Source organism: Zootoca vivipara, chromosome 17 (genome assembly GCF_963506605.1).
Source record: "Zootoca vivipara chromosome 17, rZooViv1.1, whole genome shotgun sequence".
Lineage (NCBI taxonomy): Eukaryota > Metazoa > Chordata > Lepidosauria > Squamata > Lacertidae > Zootoca > Zootoca vivipara.
This window is the reverse complement of record NC_083292.1, coordinates 11983625-12003271: the sequence shown is the minus strand read 5'-3', so window position 1 is coordinate 12003271 and position 19647 is coordinate 11983625. Positions and strand designations below refer to the sequence as shown.

The window sequence follows — 19647 nt, the reverse complement described above, 5'->3', positions numbered from 1 at the left end:
AAGTGTGAGTATCCAGGCAGGTGTTCAGTAGAGCTGGGAGATACCTGGCTTTCAACATCGCAATATACCACTAGCTAAGCATCGCAATATAATGATATACAGTGGTACCTTGGTTCTCAAACGCCTTGGTACTTAAACAACTTGGAACCCAAACACTGCAAACCTGGAAGCAAGTGTTCCGGTTTGTGAACTTTTTTCGGAAGCCGAATGTGCTCCATTTTGAGTCCCACACTTCCGTTCTGAGTGTTATACTGAGGTCTGTCTGTTTTCGCTATTTTGCATTTTTGTTTTTGCGGCTCTTTCTTTGTGAGTGTGAGGAACCCAGTTCGCCGATTGATTGATGGATTGATTGTGTGACTGCAGTATATTGTTTATTGCTTTCATTTTATGGACAATGGTCTCGTTAGATAGTAAAATTCATGTTAAATTGCTGTTTTAGGAGCTGTTTTAAAAAGTCTGGAACAGATTAATCGATTTTGCATTACTTTCCATGGGAAAGCCCACCTTGGTTTTGGAACGCTTTAGTTTTGGAATGGACTTCCGGAACGGATTAAGTTTGAGAACCAAGATACCACTGTATCACAATGTCTGAAATAAGGATGTAGAGCAGGCACCCCCAAACTGCGGCCCTCCAGATGTTTTGGCCTACAACTTCCATGATCCCTAGCTAACAGGACCTGTGGTTGGGGAAGATGGGAATTGTAGTCCAAAACATCTGGAGGGCCGAAGTTTGGGGATGCCTGATGTAGAGGCACTGGCTAACTGATTTCACAGTTTTTCCTACATTGTGATTTTTGCATAGCACATACACACACCCCATCATGATTAGTGATATATTGCCAGGTCAAAAATGATGAAACCGATATCACGATATGAACTTCAAACCAGTTTTGCACAATATATCGATATATCGTTCAGCCCCCTTGAGCAGAGGTGGAGAACCTTTTTCATTCTGATGGCTGCATTCCATTCCGGGCAACCGTGACAACACATATGTAAATGTTGGAGCAACACATATGTAAATGTTGGCTTTATAAAATAGGCTAGCTTCTGCACGCAGCCCTCTCTGTCCTCTATCCGGGCAAGCAAGAGGCATTATTGGAGTGCAAGGACACATTTCCAGACAGGCGAAAGCAACAACGTGCTGCAGGAGGGCTACAAAGCAGTGTTGATGAGTAGTGTGCCCTGCAAAGAATCCCAAGGGCCACACAGAAAGGCATTTGGCCCCAGAACCAAGATTCCCTACGTCTGCTCTTAAGTAGGGATGTACGTAAGGGTTGGCAACATTAATTCACGAAACAATGAAAACAAATCTACGGTAAACTGAAGTCTGGGTTGAAGGTGCTTAGAACTAGTGAGTTCTGAAATTCATCCCACCCCTCTCATTCCCTCTCCCCCTCGCCCTCTTCCAAATGTTATGGGGAAGGACCATTTCTTAACGGTGCAACATCTATATTGCACGAAGAAGATCGCAGGTTCAAGTTCTGGAACCTCCAGGTAGGGCAGGGAGAGGCATCGGAGAGCTGCTGCCAGTCAGTGTAGACAATACTGAACAAGATAGGCCACAATGGACTGACTTGGGATAAGGCAGCTTCCGATGTTCCCTTCTTTGGTTTTTGATTACCTTCCTGTTTATTTGCATCTCATTCCACGCCTGGGATGCTCAATCTGCATGTGTGATTTATCCCAGTCATATAAGGCAATGAATTTGAATGCATAGGTCTGTAAATCTGTGTTTATTCCTGCTGTATATAAGCAAAGAAATGCCCATCAGTTTTCTCTAAGCTTACAGGAGGACTGAAAGGTGTAAATATCAAGAAGCTGTAATGCACACCAACTCTTGGTAGGCCTGTCTCTGTCCTGTTCTTTTTTTAGGACAGACAATAAATTTCTTGTCAAGCTCCCTGACTTGTTTGCCTTCTGCAGGTCTGAGCCAGGCGTGGCTAAACTGTGGTTCTCCAGACATTGTTCGATTCCAACTCCCATTAGCCCCAGCCAGCATGGCCAGGAGTCTGATGTGATGGGAGTTGTAGTTCAACAACTTCTGGAAAGAGCCACAGGTTAGCCCCCCCCCCCCCGTCTAAGTCACCAATGGCAACTGGCTTGTGTTTTCATAGGATTGTTCCATGTTGTTTTACCTTATTTGTTGCTCGCCACCTTAGGCATTGTTGTGTGGAACGACAGGAGGAACCTTTAAATCAGGATGAGGAACCTCCAGCCTGTGGGCCAACTTTGTCTTGACATGAGTCCCCAGTTTGGTCCATGAGGCTGTTTTCCCCAAACTGCCCCCACCTGCCCCAGACCTGACATCGTATATGATCAGGTGTGGAGCAGGAAGACATACGGCTGGATTGGCCATACTGAAAACTTGATTGCCCAGCAATCTCTACAGAAACCAGACTTGGCTGCATCAGCTGCTTGGCCAGGTTCTCCATGGGGAACTTGACCCTTGGCCAATCTTTGCAGAAACCAGGCTTGGATTTATTGCCCACCAACCGATCGGTGATGAATTCAAGCCTGATGTCATGGGCCCTGAGTAAGGGGAGCTGACCAGGTCAGGCCAGAAGAGTGGCCTACAGATGACTTGTGGAGGGATCCCATGGGCTGGGCAGGTCTCCACCTGGGTGGGGAGAGCCCAAGGAAGAAGATCCCGAGGAAGGTCCTATTGTGTGTCCTTTACTTCCTCTGATCTCCCCACGAAACCCCAGTGGTGTAGCAAGGTACCCGGTGCGGAAAACTTATTGTCACCCCCCTCCCACACACATTGAAATCTAGTTGGACTCCCAAGAGATTGCAATATACTCACAGTATAAAAAGACTAACCACCCATTGCCATTGGCAGGAATTGTTGAACTGATTTAAGGGGAGGGTTGACCAAAGCTTTTTTTGGGGGGGGGGTTTGCAGGGTTTGAGTCCTGAGTTGAGAGAGCTTTTGCTTCTCTCCTTCCACTTCTTGGCTCGCCTGCCTCCTTCCCATCCTCTCGCCGCCTGCCTGCCTCCTCCAGCAGCCTGGTAGCGCAGGGCTGTCAAAACGGAGTGGCAAAAAGCGGCACAACTGGGTAGGTGGGAGTCGGGGGCGTGCGGCATGCCAAATGTCACTCCCCTGGGTGATGACACCCGGGGCGACCCGCCCCCACCTTGTGCCACCCCTGCCAAACCCTGTTTCTACGTGTGTGTGTGTGTGTGTGTGTGTGTGTGTGTGTGTGTGTGTGTTACCCCCACCTGTCCCACCCACCTCTCACATGACATCACCCATGTCACAGAAATGCCCTGAATAGAGGGGGCTCATTCAGCTTCCTCAGGGAAGTATTAGGTTGCTTGCCTGGTCTGAGGATCTGAACCACATGCTAAGATAAGTTGTGCCAGCCCCTTTCCCTTATAACAGGGCTGCAGGGTGTGTGTGTGTGTGTGTCATTGTTTGATCACCATCTTTATTTGCGTTGCCATGTGTACGTGCTTTAGACCAGCGCTTTGCCTCTGAAGCGTGTTTTGCCTATGCATCACACTGATCTGAGCATGAAAGATTTGGGCAGGAACCACCAATTGAGTTCGAGTTCTTCATTCCAGGACATCTACTGATCAACGGTGCTTCAAAGCACAGCTCAGGGCAATTCGCTAGCCCTACGTGGTGCTTTGAAGTCTCGACGATCATCATCTGACGTCATTGCGGCATCAGGTGATTGAATGGTGGCCCCACCCACCTGTCACCTTTGACTCATGAGTGGTAGAGAAGAAAAGATCTGGTCCACTGGCCAGAACTGGCTCCCAACCAGCCTAATCTACATTTCTCGTTGCAGATCCTGGGCTATACTTTGCTCCCAGATCTCCATTTAATTCTTGGCTGTTGCTTGGAATTGAGATTGCAAATGTAAACTCTTTAAATGCACTGCCTCCAGTGAGATTGGAATAGGGAGGGAAAGCAAGCGAATTAGATGCTTGGGAGAGTCGCACTCTCTCAGGCTTGGTTCCACCCCAGTAAAACAGCACAATAATAATCATCTACTTCCCAGAGTTACTGTCAGGATGAAGGAGGGAGAGACGGCAAAGTAATAACGCCACCCCTCCCCTAAAATTGCTATATAAATGCTAAGCAATACCCATGAGCATCCCAAGTGAAAACTCTCCATTTTGAAATTCCTCTTTTCTTTACTTAGCATGCTGCAGGGACACCCACGCCCTGCAAAAAAAAGGAGCAAGCTCTCAGCAGAATTATGTACCTGAGACCTAAGTGGCCTACTGGAAATCTAATCGGAGACGCCAGCTTAAAACTTTCTAGGGGCAGGCCAGGCAGAAATTACCCTTTCCAAAAGGCCTCACGTTTCCCCAAAGCTAATATCAAGTCATTACTTGCCAGGTATTTTCCATTTTCAAAACAGCAAGTCTGGCAATTTTTGCCTACTAAACAGTTAAAATCAACTACAGTGGTACCTCGTTTTTCGAACATCTGGGAAGCCAAATGTTTTGGTTTTCAAACGCCAACAACCCGGAAGTAAATGCTTCCATTTTCGAACGCGCCTCAGAAGTTGAACGGCTTCCGCTGAGTCCCCCCCCCCCAATTTTCTCCACTGAATTTGCAGACCGCCCTTTGCACCTCAGTTTTCGAGTTTTTCAGAACTAGAATGGTCTTCCGAAACGGATTACGTTCAAAAACCGAAGTACTGAAAACCTTCACAAAATAATAATAGTTGACGCCAGGTGAAAAAGCAGACATAAACACATGTCAGCATTCTACATATTTGGATAGGCTTGCCTAAAGGCAAATGTTTTAAGTGGGCACCAAAAAAGACTATAGAGAAGGCACCTGCCTGCTGTCAATAGGCAGGGAGTTCCAGTGTGTGAGTGCTGACACTTTCGATTAAATGCACCATAGTTAAAGGTAAAGATAAAGGGACCTCTGACTGTTAAGTCAAGTCGCGGACAACTCTGGGGTTCCGGCGCTCATCTTGCTTTACTGGCTGAGGGAGCCGGTGTTTGTCCGCAGACAGCTTCCAGGTCATGTGAACCAGAGCAGCACATGGAAACGCCATTTACCTTCCCGCTGGAGCGGTACCTATTTACCTGTATCTACTTGCACCTTGACGTGCTTTCGAACTGCTAGGTTGGCAGGAGCTGGGACCAAGCAACGGAAGTTCACCCCGTCGCGGGGATTCGAACCGCCGACCTTCTGATCGGCAAGCCCTAGGCCAGGCATCCCCAAACTTCAGCCCTCCAGATGTTTTGGACTACAATTCCCATCTTCCCCGACCACTGGTCCTGTTAGCTAGGGATCATGGGAGTTGTAGGCCAAAACATCTGGAGGGCCGCAGTTTGGGGATGCCTGCCCTAGGCTCTGTGGTTTAGCCATAGCTAGCTGCTTGTAATCCATGAGACTCTTAATCTCAGGGTCATGGGTTTGAGCCCTACGTGGGGCAAAAGATTCCTGCCCTCGTGGTCCCTTCCAGTTCTACAGTTCTATGATTCTATGCCTCAATGTGAATATGGCAGCCCTATTTTGAGGATCAACATTCTTGTTTTTAGCATCTGTGAGGACGTCAGGAATAATTATGACAGATTATGCAATGTTGTGATTGGTATGCCAGGAAACCAACCAAACCCAAAACCTTGCCTGAACCAGTAGGGAAAGAAAACTGGTTGGACCAAGCTGACACTTATGTCAAGGGTGGGGGGCCTTCAGTCCTTCAGATGTTGCTGGAGTCCAACTCTGCATGCTTAGGGACGATGGGAGCTGAGACTCATTTGCTGGGCCAAAGGTTCCCTGGAATCTATAGCCGATACCTTTCTCGCTACTTGTCTGTGGCTTCACACACGTCCCAAGGGCATTTGCTTTTAGGCTGCAATCCTTTTAGGGCCATTCTTAGGTAGGCAGCTTGTGCCAGCAGGAATTTTATCTCCCAGTTCCCCAGCGCTTAAGTGGCACTTCAGCTATAGCCTAACAGACCCAGATGACTAACAGATCTTTGGTGATTTAAAACATTCCTCCCTGCAAAGTGACCTCTGAAAGGGGCTCATTTAAATTTAGCTGAGCCAAACAGCTTTGGCGCATCCAGGCTGGGATTTTGCTTGTGTCCTGCTTTGGGGTAGGAAAAAGGTCAAGGACCCCTGGACGGTTAAGTCCAGTCAAAGGCAACTATATGGGGTGTGGTGCTCATCTTGCTTTCAGGCCGAGGGAGCCAGCGTTTGTCCACAGACAGCTTTCCGGGTCATGTGGCCAGCAGGACTAAACCGCTTCTGGCGCAACAGAACACTGTGATGGAAACCAGAGCGCACGGAAAAGCCATTTACTTTCCTGCCGCAGCAGTGCCTATTTATCCACTTGCACTGGCATGCTTTCGAACTGCTAGGTTGGCAGGAGCTGGGACAGAGCAACAGGAGCTCACCATCTTCATGTGGATTTGAACCACCAACCTTCTGATCAGCAAGCCATCCATGTTCCTTTACTTGCTTTGGGGTATAGGATACAGTGACTAGGTGTACATTTACACGGGGGGGGGGCAGTTTGCTGCACATTAGCTCTGCTCAGCGCACATCTTGAAAGCCACATAGGGTGGCTCAGAGTGGCTACTGCAGGGGTCCCCAAACTTACCCGGCTTTGGGCCGGTGCCCGCCACACCAATCGCGCAGTGGGCCGGAGGGCAGGGGAGCGCGCAGAAGCGTGTGTCCATGCGCATGCACACACGCTCTTACAGGTGCGGCAGCACGCTTCCGGGTCAGAAAAAAGCACCGAAAATCGCTTGTGCGCATGCGCATGGGCCTCCCCCAACCAGGAAATGATGTTTGCACAAGCGCGCAAATATCATTTCCGGTGCACTTCTGGGTCAGGGGAGGCCCATGCGCATGTGCACAAGTGATTTTCGGCGCTTTTTTCCAACCCGGAAGTGTGCTGCTGCGCCGCCATGCCGGTAAGAGTGGACGGCGGCAGTGGGCAGTAGGGGTCATCACGGTCATCATGGGCCGGATAAAAGAGGCCTTCAGACCGTATCTGACCCGCGGGCCATAGTCTGGGGACCCCTGGGCTAGTGGGAAAAGAATAAGCAGGATCAGTCCTGAACTTGCCTCCTCCTTAGCCTGACATTATATGTGGGGAACCCGTGGCCCACTGGAAGTGGTTCAACTACAACTCCCATCATTCTGCCCATTGACCTTGCTTGCCACAGCTGATGGGAGTTGTAGTTCAGCAACACCTGGAGGGCCAAATGGTCCCTACTCGGGCTTTAGGTGGTTCTAGATGCCCTGTTTATTGAACATTCACCCCAGTTTGTCTGCAGGGCAGTTCAATGACACTGGCTATTTTATGAACATTCGCTCTTACACATTTGAAGAGAGGTTAGATGACGTGTCAAAGGAATAGTTATCCCACACTTTGTAGCGTATTTCCCAATCACTTCCCTAGTTGGAAAGAGCCCAATATTTGGAGAAAGCGGGTTCACAGAATCATAGAATTGTAGAGTTGTAGGAATTGTAGAATTGCAGGAATCCCAGCTGAACCATCCATGACAGGTGGGCGTCCAACAGATGGGTTCGCTGAGCGAGACCCTCCAGATCAACCTCGATCGCACAACCTGGATCTGCCAGTATGTGACTGGATCCCTGGTGAGAATCTGAGGGGAGCATTTTGCTGATTTGGGGGGCAGTGGGATTCGTAAGGGTTCAAACGAGTGAATTTGCCAGCAGCGGTAACCACACTGCTCACGGCATGTAGAGTTTCCTGGGAAGAGGGACTTGATGTTAAACCACTCTGGGTAGCTTTGGGTGGTGGGTGGGAACAGGGTTCTCGTAGCAACTGCCACCACCCATAACAAACTACAGCTCCCAGAATTCCTTGGCGGGAAGCTGCTTCACGTGATACCGTAATGCTTGAAATGTATGGTGCAAATGTGGCCACAGTCGAATTTTCTCTAAACTAGAGAGTTGCAAATAGAGGACTGCCTTTTGCCAAGTGGGACACACAAATTCCCTAATTCCTGGCTCCAATAATCTAAACTTCCTGACTCAGATAATCAGTTGTAACCTGCACTTTCCTATGTGTTTCTTTAACCTGCTGCCAAGAGTCTTTTGCTACCCTACTTACTGCCAGCAGGAACGTTAATCACTGTATTTATTTCCTTGATTCACTTCACTCACTACATTACAGCTTATGTCCACACAAGGCACAGCAGTAATTATAGTAATATGGATATTTTTTAAAAAAGCAAGTCGCTTTAGCATTTAAACAAATTAATATAATAGAAATAAAAAAGAATAAATTAGCTCCTGACGGCTAGCCATTGAGAACAAGAAAATGAGTAATTAATCCAGAATCCATTACGAGCTGAAGGGTTTTGTTTTGTTTTTCCCTAAGCGCAGCGATCCCAGTCAACGAGCCGATATTTTGGGTAATTTCACAGAATGTTCTAGTTTTGCTAGGAAGCATCTATTTATATAGCGGCCAAACAATGTAAGGCCCGTTCCTTTAAAACTAGAAGATCTGCAATCTGTCCGGCAAGGGAGTTGTGAGTTTGAGCATGAGAAATCTTGTCAAAGGCCCTCAAGCACCAGGAACAAGCGGGTCTGCAATAAAATGTTGCAGGGCATCCTTCTTGTTGGGTTTCCAGGGGTAGGGAGACTGATCTGGCCAGATCCGTATCTTCCCTCTTCTTTAGGTAATTCCATCAGGACTTCAAAGCACCACACAGGACTTGCACAGGGCCTTGCATATGCTGCTTCGAAGCACGCTGATCAGCAGGCTTGAAGTTATCTCTCACCAGCTGATAAGCAGTGACTTCCAGCCTGCTTTCGAAAGGGATCAGCTGCGCAACTGAGATCTCTCCCCAGCGAACTCGGTCATGTGGCTGATCCAGACACATCTTTATCTGCCCCTCAGCTGACATCACATACGGTGTGGGTCAGGTGTCATTTGGTTGAAACCATGTCATGGGCCAAATTGGGATCTGCGTTGGTCCAAATTTGGCCTGCGGACCAGAGGTCCCCCACCCCTGCACTAGCCCAGCCTGTTTTCTTGTTATGGGACCATAGAATCGTAGAGTTGGAAGGGACCTTCTAGTTCAGGCATCCCCAAACTTCGGCCCTCCAGATGTTTTGGCCTACAATTCCCATGATCCCTAGCTAACTGTGGTCAGGGATGATGGGAATTGCAGTCCAAAACATCTGGAGGGCCGAAGTTTGGGGATGCCTGTTCCAGTTCAACCCCCTGTAATGCCCAACATGGGGCTCAAACTGTGATGGCCTGGGACTCGGGCTCAGACTCGGAGCTGGAGGAATCGCAGCCTGCCCCGGACCCTTTGCCTGGGACGTCAGCTGAACTGAGGTTGGGGCCTGATCCTGAGGAGCCTCAGTCTGCTCAGCCTCCCCTGCAACAAGCATCAGCTGAGCCGAGTCTGGGGCCTGAGCCTGCCTTGGTGCCAGATGCAGGAGATACCTCGTTGCCATCAGCCGGGTTGTCACCAGCATCTGGCCCACTGCCAGCTCCTGGATCCAGTAACCCACCGGCGTCTCCTGAGCTGCAGAGACTCAGGACTGATAGAAGGAGGGACCTGAGTACTCGCAGGAGGAGTGCTCGCCTCCAGGCAAGGCGAGCGGGTGAGTTGCCAGGGGATCGGGGCCGTCCGTTACCCCGTTCAAGATAAAAGGCGGCCAAACCCCGCCCCAGGTCATGGGAGAACATTGTTGGTCGTTAGATCCTGCCAGTGTTCCTGCCTTTGACCTGCCTCGCTTCCCTGCTTGCGATCCTGACCTGCCTTGCTTCCCGGACTTTGTACCTGTTCCTGACCTCACCTGACACCCTGCCCTGCTCCCAGCCTCAGTCTCTTCAGACTGTCTCTGCCCTGAACCTACGAACTATGGACCGGACTTGGACTTCCCCTCTTGGGTAACCCCTGGGACCAGCACACAAACCCAGCCAACGTTCAACATTCTGCGGCTGCTGAGCGCCCTCTGTCCTCACTGGGCTGCTTTTTGTGGGGGACCAGATTGCCCCTTGAAGGTTTTTTTTAAAATGTTACACATCTGCAGTCCTTGAGGTCTTCCTGAGCATGTTGATTCCTCCTCTCTTGATGCTCAGTGGCTCGTTTCTGGCTCCCATCCTATTACAACCTGTTTGCTGATGAAGGGAGTGATAGAAACAGTTTTGCAGTGGATAGCAATACGCTCTACGTGGGGGTACCTTTGAAGGTGACCCGGAAACAACAACTAATCCAGAATGTGGCAGCTAGACTGGTGACTGGGAGCGGCCGCCGAGACCACCTAACACCAGTCTTTAAAGACCTACATTGGCTCCCAGTACATTTCCGAGCACACTTCAAAGTGTTGGTGCTGACTTTTAAAGCCCTAAACGGCCTCGGCCCTGTATACCTGAAGGAGCGTCTACACCCCCATTGTTCAGCCCAGACACTGAGGTCCAGTGCCCAAGGGCCTTCTGGCGGTTCCCTCACTGCGAGAAGCCAAGCTACAGGGAACCAGGCAGAGGGCCTTCTCGGTAGTGGCGCCCTCCCATCAGATGTCAAGGAAATAAAACAACTATCTGACGTTTAGAAGGCATCTGAAGGCAGCCCTGTTTAGGGAAGTTTTGAATGACCGATGTTTTAATGTATTTTAAATCTTTTGTTTGAAGCCACCCAGAGTGGCTGGGGATACCCAGCCAGATGGGCGGGGTATAAAAAATTATTATTATTATTAGTAGTAGTAGTAGTAGTAGTAGTAATATTAGTATTACGCTTTGCTAGTAGAAGGTCTCAGGTTCAATCCCTGGCACCTTCAGTTTTACAAGGATCTCGGGCAACAAGCTAGGAAATATCTTTGCCCGAGACCACAGAAAGCCTGAGACTGCTCTATGTGGAATACAGTGGTACCTCGGGTTACGAACGCTATCCGTTCCGGGTCGCAGTTTGTAACCCAAAAAGTTCGTAACCCGAAACCGCCATTTTGTGCATGCGCAAAGTGCTATTTTTGCTATTTTCACGCTTTGCGCATGCGCAAATGTGCGCGGCGAAAATACTTCTGGGTTTGCGCAGTTCGTAACCCGAGTTGTTTGTAACCCGAGGTGTTCACAACCCGAGGTACGACTGTATAATAATTCCCATTGTATGTTAGAGAGAGGGTGGGGGACCAGTGTGCATAAGCAGCTCACCGTGCATAAGCAGTGAAGATGGAGCTGCTATGGTAGCACCCTGGCAGACGGGTCACTGTTACTTGCCACATGGCAGAAGGGTGAAGCGGTGGGGAGGGGCAGGTCAGGGCAAACGCACTTGCAGAGCTGATCTAGCCAGGGCACTTACACCGCGACGACCTCTGCACCATCTCAGCCTCTCCCGCCCGGTGAGCAACAGCCACCCGCCAGCGTGCAGAATGAAACCCAAGCTTGCAATTCTAGGATGCTTCACAAAAATACTATCTCACCAGTTAGGGACGTCAGATGAGCCTGCTGGATCAGGCCAGTGGCCCATCTAGTCCATGGGTTCTAGACTAGTGTTATGAGAGAGGGAGACAAACTTTTCACTCTCCGTGCCATGCATAATTTTAAATAGTTCTACCGCGTCAACTCTTCTTCTCCTTTTCTCTAAACCAGGGTTTCCCAAACTTGGGTCTCCTGCGGCTTTTGGACTACAACTCCCATCATCCCTAGCTAGCAGGACCAGTGGTCAGGGATGGTGGGAATTGTAGTCCCAAAGCAGCTGGAGGCCTAAGTTTGGGGAATCCTGCACTAAAGTAGTAAGTCCCAAATGTTGCAAACTGTCCTCATAGAGGGGGTTGCTCCATCCCCTTGTCACTGGGGTGGTGGTGGTGGTGGAGGAGGGTTGCAAAAACAAAAAAACCTGCAACGCACACTAAAATTCATGCTGAAATAATTTTATCCACTGACATTTGCCCTCTACAGAAAAGAGGGCTCTTCTGGTGGAATGTTCTCTTGTCTGTGCCTTGCAAAGGAGGCATTTTCCTATCCTGCTTAAACATTATCTTGATGATACATATTAGTTTTTGCAGAGATGTGCCAAAGGGCTTTTCCCCTCCCCTCCCCCCTTTCCTTTATCCTTTTTCGCGCACCAATCGGGACATCTTCTTTTGATTTCTTCGCAAACTTGTCATCCCAATTGGCAGAAGATTTCCAGCTCAACACATTTTCAAATCAGCTATTGTAAACATGAAACACTGGCTTCTGTAATAAGGTTTATTCCTTTTCAAAGAAGATTACGGTTACTCCGCATGGTTGAGACACCGTATTAAGTTCTCTATGTGCAAACAATTAAATTTGCAGGCCCCCGTGGCCAGGGGCTTGTTCGCAGAATTCATTTTCAAGGTTTGGAGCTTTTTTAATAAATTTTAAAAAATGGGCGGGGGGGGGGGGGGCTCAGAACCATGACAACCACTTATTTTTTGAAATCTAACCTGGAGTACTTCCCCCTCCCTGGAGGATAATTTGACACCTCTGATGATTCTTTTGGGGAAACCATGGCTGCTTAAAGTGGTATTATAGTGTTTTAAATGTATTATGTCGAAGTGGATACACGAGAACGCTTGCCAATTTTTTTGGGGGGGGGGGAGACATAGTTTGTTAAGGGTGCTGAGAGTTGTTAGGAGAACACTTGTTCTCTAGTGTGGTGTAGTGATTATGAGCGGTAGACTCCTAATCTGGGGAACCGGGTTCGTGTCTCCACTCCTCCACATGCAGCTGCTGGGTGACCTTGGGCTAGTCACACTTCTCTGAAGTCTCTCAGCCTCACTCATCTCACAGAGTGTTTGTTGTCGGGGAGGAAGGGAAAAGGAGATTGTTAGCCGCTTTGAGAATCCTTCGGGTAGTGATAAAGCGGGATATCAAATCCAAACTCCTCCTCCTCCTCCTCCTCCTCCTCCTCCTCCTCCTCCTCCTCCTCTTCCTACAGCTACAGTTCTCAGAGAGGTTTAACAGTCAATTCCTCTTCACAAGGAACTCTGAGACTTGTAGGTCTGGGAGGAGAATAGGGGCCTACTAACAATTCTCAGCAAGCTTAAAAAAGGACTGTCAGGACTGTTAAGGTGGTATCTGGGGTGGCCTATCCTCTTTTGCCACCTGAGGCAAAACAGGAAGCTGCTGCCACTCCAGCGCCAGCCCTCCACCAAGGTCCTGCATGACTGGCAGACCCTCCAAGTGTCCCTATTTTCCAGGGTGATTTAGAGAAGCCGTCCCGGTTTCTGATCCAAGCCCCAAGCCATCTGAAGGCAATCCTATGTAGGGAAGGGTTTTTGTTTTTGTTTTACAGTGGTACCTCGGGTTACAGACGCTTCAGGTTACAGACTCCGCTAACCCAGAAACAATACCTCAGGTTAAGAACTTGGCTTCAGGGGGAGAACAGAAATCGCATGGTGGCGGCAGCGGGAGCCCCCTTTAGCTAAAGTGGTAGGCTACCTCAGGTTAAGAACAGTTTCAGGTTAAGAACAGACCTCCAGAACGAATTAAGTTCTTAACCCTAGATCAGGCATCCCTAAACTGCGGCCCTCCAGATGTTTTGGCCTACAACTCCCATGATCCCTAGCTAACAGGACCAGTGGTCAGGGATGATGGGAATTGTAGTCCAAAACATCTGGAGGGCCGAAGTCTGGGGATGCCTGCCCTAGATACCCCCCCCCTCTCTCTGTGTGTGTAGTTTAATGTTTTATTATGTTTTTATATAGGTTGGAAGCTGCCCAGACTGCTGGGGCAACCCAATAAGATATGTGGGATATAAATAGTAAAATTATCATGGAATGGGACATTGGTGAAATGTTGGAGGGTATGAATGGGGATCATGCAGCTGTGGCTTCCAGGTTCTGGCAAGTTCTTGCAAGAGGTCCACAAGATATCGCCAGAAGCCAGAGCCTCTCCTCCTTGCTTCTCTGGTGTCAGTGGCGGGAGAAGTGAGGAGAAGCGATGGCAGTGGTGAGATCTCACAATCTTTGTGAGGTCTCATGAGAGTTCTGTGAATTCTCGTGAGACCTCACCAGAAGCCACCGCTTCTCCTCGCTTCTCCGGCGGCAGTAGGGGTGGGTGAAGCACGTCCAGGGGTACCACCCTCGTGAGATTTCACAGCCCAAGGCAGCCTCCTCAGTCCACCTCATGGGCAAGCCGGCCCTGAGTGGAATCATAGTGCTTTAAATCAGGCACGTCCAACAGGTAGATCGTGATCTACCGGTAGATCACTGGACATCTGTGGTAGATCACTGATAGATCCCTGGCTCCCCACAAAGAAGCTCAACAGCTTTTGTCTCCCCTAATAAAAGCTCCACATTTTTGCCCTGCACCCCCAAAAACGGTCCTTCCTCCTCCCTAGAAAAGTTCAACAACATTGACTTGAACCCCCCAAAACAGGGCTTTCCTTCCTAAAAAAAGTCCAACTTTAACCTGAACCCCCCCAAAAGTGGGGAGATCACTGCCAGTTTTTAACTCTGTTAGTAGATCGCAGTCTCTTGGGAGTTGGCCACCCCTGCTTTAAATGAATGGTGAATGTTGCCTAACTCTGACAGCAAGTTGGTTATGCAGCCATTCCTGGGGAGTGGGGTGGGGTGAGATATAAAATACGGAACCTTCCCCACCATCACCAATGGAAGCTCACACATCCTAAGCTGCAAGAGGTCAGGCAAGAGATCTGCTCCCAATGCAGTAGCCTCTTTGGAAACTAAAGACACAAAGCCCAGTTTGTTTGTTTTTTTTTAATAAAAAAGCTATGTAAACCCTGCTCTGCAGGTAAGGCGAGCTAGAATCAATTCTTTGCAGAAATGGGGTTTCTGGTCTACAGGATTAGGGATTTGTCTGGCAGAGAATACCAGACCCCGTGGCCGCAGTACTGCAGCATTTTCAAATAATCCACACAAATTACATTGCGGTAAGTACCCAATGACGGAAAAGCTCGTTAAAAGCCCCCTAACTTCTGCTCGCCTGTCCGAGCCACATAATAGAAGCCACACATCCTGTATCTCTGATGGGGAACATTCGTTCTGCGCCGAGCCTTATCGCTCACGATAAAATAAGACCTTTTGCGGCTTTGCCGAATCACAACATATTACTTCCCTTATCAGACCTGCCCTCATTCTTCTCCACACTGAGGATGAGAGAATGGTCTGCTGAAATAACGTTCCCCCCGCCCCCCCAGTCCCAAGAGATCACATCCAAGTCACAGTTTGGGGGGACGGGGAGAGCAGGGGAGAAAGCACAGTAAAATAATAATAATAAGAAAAAGGATTGCTGCCGGTTGCAGCTCAGTTTTAAGATGTGCCTAAATAAATACTGTGAGATTGCTGAGGCCAAGGCAGCTCATACAGCTACTCTAGATTTTGGGGGGGGGGCAGAAAGCAATGAAGCTGAATGCTGCCAGATTCAGGGCAAGTTCTTTATGCAGTTATACTGCAGAACTCACTGGCACAAGGCAGTGATAGTCATCAACTTGGATTGCTTTAAAAGAGGATTGGACAAATTCATGGAGGATGGGGGCTATCAATGGCTACCAGCCACAATGGCAATCTTCTGCCTCCACGGTCAGAGGCAGTAATGCTTTCAAGCTGCTGGAAGCCACAGGAGGGGAAAGAGCTCTTGTGCTCAGCTCCTGCTTGCAGGATTCCCTTTTCTCGCGAGGAAGCCTATTCAGCATAAGGGAATTTCCCTTAAAAAAAGGGAAAACTTGGCAGCTATGGTGAGAACTAGGGTTGCCAAACTCAATAGAGGACAGGACTTCTGTGCCTTTAATTGCCCTGCTCTCTTTTGAGTCTGGAAACCTTAAAGAGAAACCAGCAGACCCTTTGTTTAATTTCCAAGCAAAGGGTCTGCTGGTTTCTCTTTAAGGTTTCCAGACTCAGAAGAGAGCAGGGCAATTAAAGGCACAGAAGTCCTGTCCTCTATTGAGTCTGGCAACCCTAGTGAGAACAGGATGCTGGACTGTTAGTATCCGTGCTGTATTTGTTAGAAAATGCATTTTACAAAGCATGAAGTGCATTGGGGGAAAAGAAAATCTACATGATGTAATGCAACAGCTGCAAAATCTTGTGGCTCCAATTAAGGTCACAGGAACGCTGAACTGTTGCTCTGTTAATGGGTTAACTCCCTTTAAGTGTGTGTGTGTGTGTGTGTGTGTGTGTGTGTGTATGTGTGTGTGTGTTAGATAAGGAGGGGTGGAGGTTGGCGTTTGGCTGGTTGTTTTGCCATTGTTTTGTTGAGCTGGAGACTCCGAGAACACACTACCCCAGGCACCCCCAAACTTCGGCTCTCCAGATGTTTTGGACTACAATTCCCATCTTCCCTGACCACTGGTCCTGTTAGCTAGGGATCATGGGAGTTGTAGGCCAAAACATCTGGAGGGCCGCAGTTTGGGGATGCCTGCTGAAATATACTCGGAGTCGAGAGTGAATTTCATGCTCTTTATTCAGCTCGTAGTCATCAAGGAGAAGAAGAGAAGAAGAATGGCCTTTTCCCAAAACCATCTGCTTATATACATTATTTACACAATGGGCTTTGCGTGCTTGGCTACTTCAGGGCTACACCTGTGGGCCAATCAGTTTGTGGATTGACTTCTGCCAGCAGCCTGATTGGCTGCTCCTGCAGGCCAATCAGGTTGCGGATTCACTTCTGCCAGCCGCCTGATTGGCTGCTCCTGCAGGCCAATCAGGTTGCGGATTCACTTCCACCTGGAGTTGCATTGGGTGGCTCCTGCGGACCAATCAGACTGCTGATTCTGGATCCTATTGTTCTATGATTCAGCTCAGTACATAACACCTGCACTACCTGGAAGGGTTGGTGAGGACAGACAAAGGTATAATTTAGGGACTGCTTCAAATAAGTTTTAGAAGCAAGAAGACCCTCCTCTTGGGCTCAAGAGAGTGAAATGAATTGCGCTGCACTTAGGATGAAACTGCTGGTTAATAGTTATCATCCTGCAAGTAAAGAGATATCTTCAAAGTCTTGTGTATGGAGTCTGCTTCAAGGGTGAAACAGCTGTATCACGCTGCACAAGTCAGAAAAATAGCCAACATGGACTTGATGGGCCATGGGCCTGATCCAGCTGATCTGGTCTTATGCGCTTAGTGCAAAATGTGGCACCCTTCTCCAGATCTGCTGTTTATTTATTTTTTAAAAAGCCATGAATGCCTTTCCGGACAGCATGCCTAGTGTCTCCATTAGTTTGGCCCCAATCCCGACAGCACATGTTCAAAGCACGAAATGAATTCATTAATCAAGATTCAAAGCCGCTGCCACCACCCCTTTCAGCAGGGGAAAGGGCAAACTCAGACTCACTTCTGTCACCGCAGAGAAGCCTGATAACTATTTAACATTAAAATATTATCCATGCAGGTCAAATTATGGGCCAGCCTTTCCATTTCTGAATCTTAAAAAAAAGGGGGCAGGGGAAGGAAATATGCATATTTCTGGGAAATTAGCTTCTCTGACAAATTACTACTGAAAAATAAATGGATTTCACTCTTTTTTAAAAAAGGAAGAACCTTTTCAAAGAAAAGTCCGCAAAATAATCCAGGACCTGAAGCAATCAACCCATTACAAGTTAAAAGAACATCTTATATATACTAAAAGCAAACCCAGTCCTTTGAGTGCTGGTCCTGATGTAGTCAAAATATCACCAAGAGAGGGGCACCAGCACACTTGGGGAAACAAAAATAACTTGGGGCGGGGGATGGAACCGGCAAGGGGGGGGCAGAAATCCAAAAGCAGCCCAAAGAAGACTGGGCATGTCCAGTGACCATCAAATGTTGGGTGACTGATGTGGGAGCAGGCAGGGAAGAGGCATAGAAGAGGGTCTGGCTGCCTGCCTTGGTAGGGAAGTTTTTAATCTGTGATATTTTAATGTATTTTGGTAATTGTTGGAAGCCGCCTAGAGTGGCAGGGGAAACCCGTCAGATGGACGGGGTATAAATAAAATAATAATAATAAACCTAAGACACAGTTTGTAAACTGCTTTGACGGTTTGTCTGTTTTGTACCATGAAGTGGTATATAAATTTGATGAAATAAAATATAAAAAGAGGCAGCTGGATCAGGCCAACGACCCTTCCAGCCCAGCATCCCTGCTCTCAAAGGGACCAACCTGATGCCTATGGGAAACCTTCAAGCAAGAGCTGAGCACCACCTTGAGCTCCTTGGAGGAAAGGTGAGATAGAAATGTAATAGCAAGCAAACCAGTAAACATGCTTTTTAAGTAGAGATCCTTGCCCCGGCCCAAAACTGTGCTGGAAGCGTTTTCATTGCTGATAGTTCTAAGATATCTCTCTCTCTCTCTCTCTCTCTCTCTCTCTCTCTCTCTCTCTCTCTCTCTCTCTCTCTCTCTCTCTCTCTCTGTGTGTGTGTGTGTGTGTGTGTGTGTTTAGGCTCCTTTGGGTGTAAGGGTGAGATATACATCAATAAATGACATGTCTCTCCCACATCGGTCTCAACAGCCACCCCAGGCGCTGCAACTGTCCAACAGCTTGACCTCACCCCCAAAAGGCGCACTCCTCTGTTGTTCCCTGAGACACAGATGCCGAAAACAACAACAAGCAAATGATTAACCTCCTGCCCACCTAGCAGTTCGAAAGCACACCAGTGGAAGTAGATAAGTAGGTACCACTGAGGCGGGAAGGTAAATGGCGTTTCCATGCGCTCTGGTTTCCGTTACGGTGTTCCGTTGCACCAGAAGCTGTTTAGTCATGCTGGGCACCTGACCCGGAAAGCTGTCTGTGGAAAAACGCCGGCTCCCTCGGCCTGAAAGCGAGATGAGCGCCGCAACCCCAGAGTCGCCTTTGACTGGACTTAACAGCCCAGCGATCCTTTACCTTTTTACCTTACCTAAATGATTAATAAATCAATGAATAAATTCAGATCAAGTGGTTGGCAGACCACGGTCCCTACTTCCGCGGCAAACTCTGCATACTGGTGCAGAAGTAAGCAAAAGGTTTCCATAAAAATAAATATATCCCCATAGGTACAAACAGAGGTGCTGACCTGTAATGAGCTCCCGAACTTCCATGTCATTCGTCTTCCGCAGCAACCTGATCAAAGCCGGGATCCCATCGCAGTTCTTTATCGCCACCTTGTTCTCATTATCCTTCCCATAGGATATGTTTCTGAGCGCCCCACAAGCCTTGCGGTGCACTTCGGGCTTGGGGTGGTCCAACAGGCCCACCAAAATGGGAATGCCCTTGAGGTGCCTCACGTCCTTCTTGATTTTGTCGTTCTCGTAGCACAAGTGCTGGAGATACGCTGCCGCGTTGGACTTGACTGGATCGATGGGGTGGCTGAGCATCGCAATGACTTCTGGGAGGTCAGGGTCCCGCCAGCGGGGGTCCTTGCGGATGCTGTCAATGGAAGGAGAGCGCTTGCCCAGGCGGTCGATGCTGGCCATGCTCCCCCGTTCGGGCTGCGCCAAGGGTGCCGCATAGCTGCCATGCAGGTAGGGGATCCTCTCGTCGACGATCTCGGTCTCAATCGGGTCATCGTAACCCCTGCTAAGAGAAAGAGGGGGAGATATTGGGAGGCGTTCTGATTTTAAAACAAGAACCGTGCCTTTAAACGTGCTATGTTGGGAGCGTCATCCAGGAATGCTTAGCCAGAACCCCCATCCCACCCCATTATTAGAGAGACCCTACCTAACCGCAGAGTGGTGCATACTCTGGTTATCTCCCACATGGACTACTGCAATGCGCTCTACGTGGGGCTACCTTTGAA

General features: G+C 48.7%; 1 protein-coding gene across 17 annotated transcripts in view; it reads right to left on the bottom strand.

Moving 5' to 3' along the window:
* The window catches only part of ARVCF (ARVCF delta catenin family member), a 309481-nt gene that overhangs the window by 103149 nt on the left and 186685 nt on the right, over positions 1-19647 (bottom strand). For 14 of the 17 annotated variants that reach the window (XM_060269758.1, XM_035098127.2, XM_035098131.2 and 11 more), the window contains exon 4: positions 18925-19427. In XM_060269758.1, the coding sequence (XP_060125741.1) occupies positions 18925-19427 (503 nt within the window). The remainder of the gene's footprint in view (positions 1-18924; positions 19428-19647) is intronic. The other 3 variants (XM_035098130.2, XM_035098125.2, XM_035098128.2) reach the window with 1 other exon arrangement.